General features: G+C 38.1%; 1 protein-coding gene across 34 annotated transcripts in view; it reads right to left on the bottom strand.

Moving 5' to 3' along the window:
• Window positions 1-3090: 3090 nt before the first annotated feature.
• The window catches only part of cacna1db (calcium channel, voltage-dependent, L type, alpha 1D subunit, b), a 116858-nt gene continuing 107133 nt past the window's right edge, over window positions 3091-12815 (bottom strand). For all 34 annotated transcript variants that reach the window (XM_046871570.1, XM_046871575.1, XM_046871572.1 and 31 more), the window contains 7 exons: window positions 12286-12659; window positions 10342-10368; window positions 10056-10199; window positions 9085-9245; window positions 8536-8657; window positions 4346-4654; window positions 3091-4154 (listed from right to left, as the gene is read on the bottom strand). In XM_046871570.1, the coding sequence (XP_046727526.1) occupies window positions 3867-4154; window positions 4346-4654; window positions 8536-8657; window positions 9085-9245; window positions 10056-10199; window positions 10342-10368; window positions 12286-12659 (1425 nt within the window). In that variant the 3' untranslated portion in view covers window positions 3091-3866. The remainder of the gene's footprint in view (window positions 4155-4345; window positions 4655-8535; window positions 8658-9084; window positions 9246-10055; window positions 10200-10341; window positions 10369-12285; window positions 12660-12815) is intronic.

Genomic DNA, 12815 nt, shown 5'->3' with positions numbered 1-12815 from the left:
AACCAAGCTGGTCCTATATTTTGACCCATTCAATCCTCAATCCATCTCTTATCCATCTCTTTACATCAGTAAGACGTCTAATATACTGCCAGAGCAGGCCACAGCTGATGCAATGTGTGTCATTAATTGACCATAATTCAGCAGTAGGTATCTGTATGTAGTGCAGGCATACAGGCATCAGCAGCATGTTACAGTCTGTAAAGACCTGCTTGGAATCTGTTATATTATTTGGAATGTGCCTCAGTCTTTAAATCCTGCAGTGTGGCATAGAAATTCTGTGTGAAAGCTTGCACTGAGTTCTGCAGGCTGCCTCGCTCTATCCTAACCAACAGCCCCAGCAAGCTAGCATTGACTGATATATTTAGACGTTAACGGTTCTGAGTTAGAGCATGTCGGTTTGACTGTAAGGTCAGTCAACTGCACCGTGTCAATCTTAGCAATGTAGAAAAGGGTGGCAGGACATTTTGTTCTTTAAAGGACAGATAGTTTTATGCTGGACATTAGGTCCACCATGAGTACAAGCTGAGCAGAAATGGAAAGGCTGTATGACAGTGATATTTATTGCTAATAAAGCATAACCCTTGAATATGTGCACATTAACAAGAAGACGCCCTGGTGATTCTCTCTGCACCTGGCAGTTAGCGAACAGTGAAACAGCTTCAAATAACTGGACGCATTCAATCAATCGGCAACTAAAACAAAGTGCATCTATTACTTAGTTAGGAGGATTTGATTCGATTGAATGACATTTCTCGACGGGTTTAAGGTTTATTTTTGTCCTATAAGTGCGTAGGTCATTTGACAATCTTGTGTGATGGTTTTGAGCTGTTCAAATGGGTTGGTGGACACCACATGTCCAGCTGTCAAACATTGAGAGATTATTAGATGCTGGTTAGTATTATGCTAATACAATTAATCTAGCTAGCCTATGCTAGCTTTAATTTGGTCTTGGACCTAGTTCTGTACAAATTACAGACCCTGCTCATTTGGAAAGCCTGATTGTAAATGACAGTATGGTACACTCATGCAGCTCTTGTGACAGGTGTTTAAAAAACTAAAATAAAAAAGGGCAATTACTTTTTCACTCCCTGTCCCAATGTCTTTGGTCCCTAAGGGGAACATGCTGACATTACATTAGAGCCTGACTGGTAGAGGTAGCAGAGGTGCAGTGTGGAGTTAGCAGCTCTTGGGTAGTGCAGATGTGTGTAGGTAGTACTTCACATGACTGGTCACCTGAGGAGTAGGAGTGTGTGATGAGGACAGCAGGAGCTTTCACACACAGTCTTCGAAAAACATGCAAAAATAATAATAAGAAACCCCCGGAATAACTTAAAAACTGAATCTTAACGGTATAAAGCATGAAAACATGGCCTATACTACATAAACATGATTGTGAAAATAAACGTTGTTTGAATGTCAGTTTGAAAATGTCTCGTAAAGCAGCACTGGTAACGCAGAAATCTCTTTTGCACTTATGATGCACACGATATGCACAGAAGCACTCCTTTTAATGCAACTCATCGTAACTTGAAAATAGTTTAAATAAACTTTACAGTGTATATGTATGTGATGGCAGGCATGTGGACGAGCGCCGTTTTGTGAGTAGGAGGCGGAGCCGGATGAAACGAGCGGTAAGAAGCACTTCTGCAGCTGACGAGGCTAATCAGTGCGCTCTGTGTCAGTGTCCGATGCCGCCGATAAAAAAGAGAGAAACAAGAACTAAAACTGGGCTTTTGAAACACCAAAAAATTTAAATTAAAATAACAGCGTCTCAGTGTATCTTACCGCATATATGCTGTAACGTTTGCCTGCGAAACGTAAAATATTTGTACAATTTTGTCATATGCTTATCGTCATCGTATGACTGAATCATTGTAACTTGGCGTCTACCTGTATATAATATACCAAAAGACCAAAAGTTTGGACACACCTTCTCATTCAAAGAGTTTTCTTTATTTTCATGACTATGAAAATTGTAGAGTCACACTGAAGGCATCAAGACTATGAATTAACACATGTTGAATTATATACATAGCAAAAAATTGTGAAACAACTGAAAAATGTCATATTGTAGGTTCTTCTTCACTTTTTTGTTATGTATATAATTCCATATATAATTCCACATGTGTTAATTCATATTTTTTATGCCTTCAGAGTGAATCTACAATTTTCATAGTCATTAAAATAAAGAAAACTCTTTGAATGAGCAGGTGTGTCCAAACTTTTGGTCTGTACTGTATATATAATATATATAAACTTTTGGTCTGTACTGTACATATATATATATATATATATATATATATATATATATATATATATATATATATATATATATATATATATATACGCACATACACATACAGTGGTACCTCGGGGTACGTACTTCCGGAACACCATTCGCACCCTGAAAAATTATCGTATATCGTATACCGATATGAATTTCCCCATAAGGAATAATTGAAGGTGGGATAATGCATTCCGAACGACCCCAAATATTCATATAAATTTAAATACAACCAATATGGACTTATATTATTTAGTATTTAGCATTTAATAATGGTGCTCTAACATCTAATAAAGGAAAACAGTATCTTAACTTCGTACTTTAGCTTTGAGAAGAGCGAATGTTGGCGTGATGAAGATGACGTTCGGAGGAGGAGGATAATTGTTGTTTGGAAGGAGAATCTCCACTACGATTTAATAGTGTATACGATACTTTTTAATAATGACTACTGTAGTGTAGTGTTAACGAAACAAAAACACAGCGATAAATAGCGTTTAGACGGTGCTATTACAATGAATTCAAGACGCTACCTAAACTTTCTGAGGCGGGAAAGAGCGCTGGTGGCGTGACAGAAGAACCAGCGTCCCCTCAAAACTTCGGCCACGAGTTTTGAATGATTCGTATCCCGAATTTTTATGCGTAAACTCGATGCGAAAAATAGGGCCAAATGGCAATTTGTATTCTGAATTATACATATATATTATACGTAATATTATATATATATATATATATATATATATATATATATATATATATATATATATATATATATATATATATATATAAAAATATAATTTTTACTTATATCTACTTATTTTACTTATATACAATTTAAACATATAATATCAGACCAGAGTGGATCTTCTGCATATCGTGTGCATTTTGCATACACACTGGCTCAAATCATGGCTCGATTGAAATGTTATCCATAAATACTTTTAACTTCAGGGTGTAAGATTACTGTGTTTGTGCTAATCCCATGTTTTTTATTTATTATAGAACATAGTGTGTAATTGCAGGGAGAAACTTGAGTAGACCTTTTGCTGTGTTGTCAGGTTCTCCTTTATGCATACGCAGTAAAAGATGTGCATTTTCAAGTTTGATAATATGCTTACGGGGTGATATTGCTTAACGGTTTTATCTGGCTGTTCTGTTGACTCGTTTTGAGTGACACTGGGAATGTACAATAAATGGCAGTGTATTGAAGCTAATTACTAGCTTGTTTGTATGTGGGTAAGGCAATGGAGAGGGATATGACTGCGAAAAGATGTTTTTCTTTTTGGTTGATATGTAAAGAATGTGGAAAAATATTCTTGTAAAAAGCTGTTGAGAATCAAACATGCGCACACACGCACATACATACATACACACACACATACAGTTGAGAGCTCACATTTCTTGTGTCAAATTTTTTCCTGCAGCAAGCCCATGTCCCAGTAAGGTGACAGCTGTAGAAATGGGATAGAATTTTGCTTGGTTGATCGGCCCAGAGAGTTGTTAGTCTCCACCCCCCTAGAAGGCACTATTTCTTCTTTCAACTGTTTGTTCTTTTTTTTGTTTTTTGTTTTATTTTTAGCAAATGCTATAAATTTGAGATGCATATAATTTCGTCTGCGAGGTCCTCTTCGTATTTACTGTTTGGCTCCGCCTCCTCATCGCTGTAGTTGTGGAGACTGTGGCCTATGATGCTCTGGGGCGTGCCGGTGCCGTCTGATCCCATGCTATTGCCCAGACTTCCATTTAGCAAGTTGCTTGCTGCGCTTTCCATTTCATCAATAGTCATCTCGCATGCGTCTGCGATCTCGTGTTTGGCTGCTGCCACAAAATTTGGGTCCTTTGCATATTTTCCCAGTCCCTCCGATATCAACACCTAGAGCAAAGATTATAGAAAGTCAGATGATGATGTATCACAATGGCATTATGGCATACATGATGTTTCCCTACCTTCTTGCCTAAAATTGGCCAATTGAATAAAAAAAAGAGGGTTGAATGAACATATGAAATCTACAGTATTATGCAACACAAAACAGAAAAAAAACAAGCATTAGAATTGACACTCACTGCCTCCACCAGACTATGAGCGCTGCCTCTCTGCTGCAGATACTGACTGCTGTAGGCAGGTGGGATCTGTAAGAGGGAGGAAGTGGGTGTGACCGATTTGGGTGACCAATCATGGCCCTTCTGGGTGTACCAGGAGCTGCGGCGAGCCAATGCTGGAGTGCTGCTGGCACTGGGTGGAGCTCCATGCCAGTCCACCTGGATGAGAGGGGTGTAGGATGGGGGCGTGTCCGGGGGCGTGGACCATGAGTGGATCGAGCGTGTAGGAGAGAGTCGTGCTCGGCTGGAGTCTAGACCGGCTACAGCCATCACCTGGGCAACATGCATGGGATGGATGCTTTTCAGTAATGAAGATTATTATGTAGAAAATAAAAAGCGTAAAAAAAACAAAAAAACAATGCAGTGGTGTACACCGGTCAGGCATAACTTTTTGCTACAGATCAGGCATACCATTATAAGCACCTGCCTAATATCATGTTGGTCCCCCTTTTGCTGCCAAAACAGTCCTGACCCGTCAAGCATTAACAGCATTAACCTCTTCAGCAATTTGAGCTACACGAGCTCGTCTGTTGGATCAGACCACACGGGCCAGCCTTCGCTCCCCACTTGCTTCAGTGAGCCTCAACTGCCAAGGACCCTGTCGCCGGTTAACCCCGTTTCCTTACCTGGCCCACTTTTGATAGATACTGACCACTGCAGACTGGGAACATCCCACAAGAGCTGGAGTTTTGGAGACCCAGTCGTCTAAACATCACAATTTGGCCCTCGTCATACTCACACATTAACTTTGAGAACAAAACGTTCATTTGCTTCCTAATAATATCCCACCCAATAACAGGTGCCATGATGAAGAGATAATCAGTATTATTCACAATTTTCCTGTCAGCGGTTACAAAAGTTTTGCCTGATCGGTGTATGTTAACATTGCATATGGGTGTTCTGTGCAAAAAACATTCCGTGAGGGAGAATTTGCATGTCCCTGATAAAAAGGTAAACGTAGTTTGAAGGCAGGATAAGACTTACCTTGTATCTGTCTAAACGCATAGGTTATGCTATCAATTAAAGTAAAAAAAAGCTAGCAGGAGATGCCAAGGATACAATGGCACATGCATAGCATGCTAGAATCGATGACGCATGTTGCAGCCTCATTTTTAGTTAACACGAAAGTACAGGAAAAAAAATTAAAAAATGTAATCTAAGGATCATAAACTGTCATCAAAGCTTAGAAAATTAGTGTTATATGAAATGCAATGTCAGCATTTTCACAAAGAAAAATTATAAAAATCTTTATTACTTCTTTCCATTATACCCATACTATCATATGCTATCAGGAGATTGCAAGACATGTCAAGCAAGAAAAAACTGTGCATGTACAGCATGCTAGAACGGATTAGATCAGAGATTTCGAACTTTTTGAACCTCGTAGCTAAATTGAACTTGAACTTTTTGGTAATCAGAGGCAACAGCCCTACGCAAGCTACAATACGGATTCGCTAAGACCTTCGGCTGTATAAGAGAGGAGCTGCTCAATCAGATATTTACAAGATGGCTGTTTATTTGCCACCAATTGGTATCTCTCAAAAGTGGTAATTGTGTTGAATCATGTGTGACTCAAATAATGCTTCATTTATCATTGAAAGCATTTTTAAATATTATGTTAAAGCTAAATATTAGAACAGTCACCAACAGTAAAACCACCAAATCTTATTTTCCTAACCTCCAGAGTTTACTATAGAATCGAGTAGCCCTGCGGTAGCACCAAAGCACTTTTTTGTTATACATTTCCAGCCACTATTGTTTTTTGAATGGTTAAAACTCCCAATGTCCAATGAAATCACAAAGCTTTGGATATAATGTTCAGTAAAAAATATTGACGCAATACAGACGCTATATGGACAAAAAAGTGTGGACACCTGACCATAAAATTGGTATGTACTGTATGTGATTGGTATTTTGAACATCCCATTCCACATTTACTCCCCACTTGCTGTTATAATAACTTCCACTCTTCTGGGAGGATGTTCCACTAGATTTTGGTATGTGCTTGCGGAGATTTGTGCTCAGCTACAACGGTACTGATGTAGGTAAAATGAGGAGGCCTGTGGTGCAGTCAGAATTCCAATTCATCCCAAAGGTGTTAAGGTCCCAATAGGGTGGAAGTCAGAGCTCTATAACGGGTCACTCAAGATCTTCCACTCCAACCCAGCATATCTTTAAGGAGCTTGCTTTGAGCACAGAGGCCTTGTAATGTTGGAAACAGGATTGGGACTCTTAGTTCAAGTAAAGGGAAAATTTTACCCTACTGCATCCAAAGACATTCTTAACTATTGTGTGCTTCCATATTTGTGATGACACTTTAGGGAAGAACCACATATGGCTTAAAAAGTCAGATGTCCCAGTACTTTTGTCAATATAGTGTACCTAAACAAGGCCTTTGTCTGTGCAAATCATTTTGAATGCTTATTCTGTAGTGTGTACTTTGATTGGCTTGCCTTTACAACCTTATTATTTGCATAGTTTTTGTGTGTGTGTGTGTGTGTGTGTGTGTGTGTGTGTGTGTGTGTGTGTGTGTGTGTGTGTGGTGTATAGCTAAAACATGCAAAAATGGCTGATGTGAAGCTTATACTGCAGAGAAACACTGGACACACTCCTGTGCCGAGAGAAATTGCAGTAAGTAGTCATACAAATTAAAAAGAAACAAATTAGTGTAGGAAATACAATTTGATATTTAAATACTTCTTTGTAAACAAAAATACAATGCCCCGCAGTAATACTGGCACCCCTGGTAAATGTGAGTGAAGACAGCTGTGAATTATTTCGTTTTATTGTTTATGCTTTCCATATTTTATTACAATACACAATATAACTCTGCTCTGCTGGTCATCAAACAATAGCAAACACAATACAGTTCATACAAAAAAAATATTTTTGTTAAATATGTGTTTTTATTACTGACCTATTCTAAAACAATATTTTGTACTACCTCCATTTGCCAAAATAACAGCTCTCTGTCTTCTCCTCTAATGCCTTATAAGGTTAGAGAATACTTAACAAGGGGTCTAAGACTATTTTTCCTTACCAAATCTCTTCAGATCCTTATGAATTTCAAGGTCTACACTAATGGACTTTTCAGTTCACTTCACAGGGTTTTTTATAAGCTTTAAGTTGAGCGACTGGGATGGCTATGAAAGGACTTTGATTTTGTGGTCGGAAAACCATTATTGTTTTGATTCTGTTCTGTCTTTTAGATCATTGTCTTGCTGGAGGGTCCACCCATTGCTCATTTCAAGCTTTCTTCTAGAGACATTCAAGTTTGGATTTAATATCTGCTGATATTTGATAGAGTCATTGATGACATGTATCCTAACAAGAGCCACAACCATATTTAACTGTGGGAATTCAGTAGTTTTACGTATGGATACTAATAGTTTCTATTGCCTAAAAGCTAGATTTTACAATAAAAGAAGAATTTATTGAAGTTTCCGTTGTGTCTGACAAACTGAAGACACATAAGTTTGGTTTTTTGGTCATACCAAACAACCTTGTGGTGTATTAGGTGACATTGGATTGTAGTTTTAGAGACTCTCTGATGCCAAGACACAGCTAATTTCTACAATTTTCCAGCTGTGATCCTTAGAGATTTTACTAATTATGGCCCTGATGGTGGAAATAGAAATTTTTAATGCATTTTTTTTATGGCCACTTCCCATTCTGTGAAGCTCAGCAACCTTTTGCTGCACATCTCAGCTATATTCTTTGGTCTTATCCACTATTATGATTAATGAGGGGAACTTGGCCTTTGTGTTACCTCATATTTATAGAGCTGTGAAAAAGGAAGTCTTGGTTTCCCCAACAATTTTCTGTTCCTAGTCACCCAAGTATTTAAAAGAAAATTGGAAAATATCAAAATTAATATATTTCACATACATTTTACTCATGTGAATTCATAAAAATTGCCAATTTCCTTTTGCAAACTTTCTTGGCTTATATTTACCAAGGGTGCCAATATAAATGGAAAGCACTCTATATGTAGCAAACTGCAATTTAACATTTTGCTATGCTTGTTTTTGTGTTGAAAGCTTGAACATAATATACAGTATGCACAAAATGACATGACCAGATTTTTTTCCAGTTTGTCTGCTAAGCTATATCCCAGACATGTGGGGGGTGGGGAAGTGCTAACTGAGGTTTACCTGATGCTGCATTAGTTGCAGAGGTAGTGCAGTGTGCTGATGAACTGATGGAGAATGAGGAGCCTCATCCTGGCTTCTTTGTCTGCACAGACACTCAAAGTTGAAGGAAGGTCTACGAGGAACTGTGTGAAGGTAAAACAAACAGAGAGAGACACAATGTACATTTAACTTTCTTATCAAGACCTTCAGAAACACTCAATTAAAAGAGTAAAGTTGTAAGGTTGTAATACATCTGATTCATTTGTCCATTGAGAATTGATCTGTGTGCCTTTGTGGCTTAGGATGCATAAAACCTATACAGCAAATGATGGACCTTTGACTAAAAAGCTCATATTTTCTACCTCTACATTCTACCTTTATTAAATGATGTAAACTGCAGTATATAGTCTTCATTTCTTTGCTTATGAGGTGTGCTGTAAATACAAGTGTCTCCCAGTTTTATTTCTGTGAAGTACAATCACAAAGGAAGCCACTAATCCTCTATCGATGCGATATTGATTTTAATGTGAAGAACAGGTATCTTTGTGTAGACTTTTGATATGGTCTCACCCTGAGGTGTCGAGGGCAGAAGCCTTCTCATCTGCGATTTCTTAGGTTCCTGGCAAATGGGCTGCTCATCATCATCATAAAAACACTCAGGGTCTTGGTTCTCATGAGGAGGGTTTGACTCCAAACTGCTCACCGTGTCCTGATACTCTCTGTATGACCTCCTGGAAAGAGAAAAACAAGAAGCATAGAGAGCTTGTTTGTTTAGAGAGCTATGACTTGGTTAAGAAACAAATGTACGTACATTGTTATGGTAGGATGACAGAAAAATGTCTATAGATGGAAAGATTCTCAGATCGTCTATATATTCATAATGTTGAAAAATAACAGGCAGCAGCTGAACTATAAGATGAGGTACTTGCACCTAAAAACTATATGTTCAATCGAGTGTTTTAGAATAGAAAGAAAGGTGTACAGTACATTGAAACTTTTCTTTGCATATCCCAGGTAGGGTCAGAGTGCAGAGTCAGCTATAATACACCACCCCTGGAGCACTTGCTCAGGGTCTCCTTGAGTGGCAGCTTGTTGATACCGGGGCTTGAACCTTCAACCTTCCGATCAGCAACCCAGAGCTTTAACCACTAAACTACCACATCACCTGTACTGTAGTGTTTTAATATATATATTTTTTTATTTTGTAATTTCATTCGTATTTTATTTTGTATTTCCATTTTGACATGTTTCATGTTCTTTTTAATAGTTCTGTTCAGTGTAAAATACAGGAAAAAAGTACAATTGCCTTTCACTTGTGTCTAGTTCACAGAATGATCAAAATGCATTCATGATTGCATGGATCATTTATTTTATAGGGGAAGCGTAATATGTCATGGTACACAGTTGATTCTCCTGATGGCTCCGTGCTTTTCGGGAATATTCCTCCGGAATATATATATCGTTTCAAAGTATGAAATAATCAAAATTAGTTCTATGAGAATTAACCAATTGTGTCTGCAGCAAAAGTGTCACTGTGATACCTGTCACCAGCCAGCATGAGGTCCTCCTCCTGAAACTCCTCCCCACTGTAATACTCCACTGAAGCTCTATCATCGTCAATTACATCACCGTGGACAGAGGCTTGGCGGCAGATGGTGGGGTAAAAACCAGCTGTTGAGTCTGACCTGGAAATGGTTAGATAAATAAATGTGTCATTCATTTTCTTGCTTTTTTAATTCCTGAATAAGTTTTTCATTTTACTGGATGAAGCCATGCAAATTAATGGATGAATAGATTGATATAATAATATTTACAATAACAAAGTACCTAATATAGGTCTCATAGTATCGTGGTCTGTCCCATCAGGCAAGTAGAGAAACAGCAACATGTGTGCACATGTAGATGACAGATGGATAAATAGACATAAAAGATAAAATAGAAAAGAGTGATCAAATGAGGCAAGAATTCTAAACAAATAAAAATTTTAAAAAACAAACCAAATTCAGTGTATTGCAATTAAGCAGTAATGAAAGGCAGCAGCCTCACACATTTCTTTATAGGGTTTCAGAATGGATAAAGCAGATCAGAATAACACAAAATAATTGGACCCTTCATACACCGATCAGGCATAACATTATGACATTATAAAATTATGACAGGTGAAGTGAATAACACTTATTATCTTTATCATTTATCATGTTAGTAAGTGGGATTTATTAGGCAGCAAGTGAACATTTTGTCCTCAAATTTGATGTGTTAGAAGCAGGAAAAATGGGCGAGCGTAAGGAATTAAATGAGTTTGACAGGAGCCAATTTGTGAGGTCTAGACGACTGGGTCAGAGCGTCTCCAAAACTGCAGCTCTTGTGGGATGTTTCCACTCTGCACTGGTCATCTATCAAAAGTGCTTCAAAGACGGAACAGTGGGGAACCGCGAAAGGGTCCTGGGTGGCCAAGGCTCATTGATGCACGTGGGGAGCGAAAGCTGGCCAGTGTGGTCCGCTACAACAGACGAGCTCCAGTAGCTCAAATTGCTGAGAAGTTAATGCTTTTAATGCTTGATTGGTTTAGGACTGTTTTGGCAGCAAAAGGGGACCAACACAATATTAGGCAAGTGGTCATAATGTTATGCCTGTTCGATGTAAAAAAGATGTGAAATGATCTTCCATTTGCTCTGATGTGCAGTTTCCCTGGGGTATAAATATAAATGCTGCATACGTAAAAAAAAAAAAAAAAAAAAAAAAAAAAAAACTTGACCAAGGAAAAACAACAAACTTAAAACAACTGAACTTTTTTGACCTGATCAAATAGGTAATAGATATAAAAAATAGTTACAAATTAGGATTAAAAGTCCAAAACCTGCAGCTGGACTGATAAGCACACTTCTCACAAAACTTTGTGAAATGTGTTGTGAAGCATACAAGCTTTTATCATGTAGCCTCTAAATCGACTGCTATTTTATGTACATTGTGTTGTTATATTTTGTTGTCTATTGATGTTTTTACTGGAAAGCGCCTTGTGCTCCTTTTGGTTGTAGTAAGGGGCTCTATAAATCAAATTTGATTGATTGAATTGATTGAAGCAGAAAAAAAAACCTTTTGCGTTGTTAATTCCCTTGGTTTAAAAAAGTTTCAACTGTTAAATGTCACTTTTATTATGATTGGTGGTAAGTGTCTCTCAAATGCTGTGATGAGGTCAGATAAGAGCATAGTCAGCATTCTGCATATGAAAGGAAAAGTAAAGTTCAAGATTTGCTGACTTTCCTTTTCAACACAGCATATTACGTATGTTCTCTACAGGTAATGAGACTGAAACTATGGGTAAAGCGGAGGCTTTATTTATCAGTGAAAAGGTTTATCAGTGAAAAGGTTGACTTATCCACTGTCAGTGCACTTTGCACATATTGCAAAGCTCATTAACAACCCAATTCCTCAGGTTACATACAGAGCTATCAAACATCTATGTTTCATTTGCCAATTGTTGTTCTCAACCATGTCCTGTTTTTCTGTGGTTCAGAAATAAAAGCTGGATACATCAAACCCATTTTGTTATTGGCTACTAGTACAAAAAAAAAAGAGATAATAAAAATTTAAGTTTTAATCGTGTTACCGACATTACAAAACAAAACAACATTCACATATAAGCATCAATATATACTCAGGGCGGTACTTTAGTACCTTGACCTCCTGCTGGCAGAATATACATTTTCAATAGAAAAGCTAACTCTGCTAATACCCACTCAAGTCAAACTCCACTCAGGGAAGTGCTCTCACCTCTTAAAATGAGACTTTCGCTGTGATTCTAAATCACTCCTGAGGTTGAGGTAGGAACCCAGGGAAGACACCCGGCTTCTGGTGGGCCGATCTGTATGAGGGCGGTACTGCCCTCCGTTGGTCAGGACAGGCATGCATGGCACATTGGCATTGTTGAGGTTGGAGTTTGAGGACTTAGGGGACTTAAAGTACAAGTTAGGGTTTGAATATGGGCGGTTTTGCGAGTAAAGGGGCTGTGGAGGAGGCTCAACATGAACATAGAAGGGAAGGGGTGGGACGTGGAGGGGGCGCTGGGTGACGTTAGTGGACGTGGATGAGCCTCTGTGATCCCCGTTGACATGATTGACGTGGTTTCCAAAAAGGCCACCATTTCTCTAGGAAGAGAGAAGGGAAAGAGAGAAACATAATACATTGATATGTCCTTCAACCAGAGGGATTTGAACCCTACGCATAACACATTACTAATAAGTCCAGCATAATATTCTTAATGAAATTTTTTAAACAATAAAAAAATTAAATATCTAAATTGC

Source organism: Silurus meridionalis, chromosome 17 (assembly GCF_014805685.1).
Source record: "Silurus meridionalis isolate SWU-2019-XX chromosome 17, ASM1480568v1, whole genome shotgun sequence".
NCBI lineage: Eukaryota > Metazoa > Chordata > Actinopteri > Siluriformes > Siluridae > Silurus > Silurus meridionalis.
The sequence above is the reverse complement of the archived record's forward strand: the minus strand, read 5'-3'. Positions and strand labels throughout refer to the sequence as shown.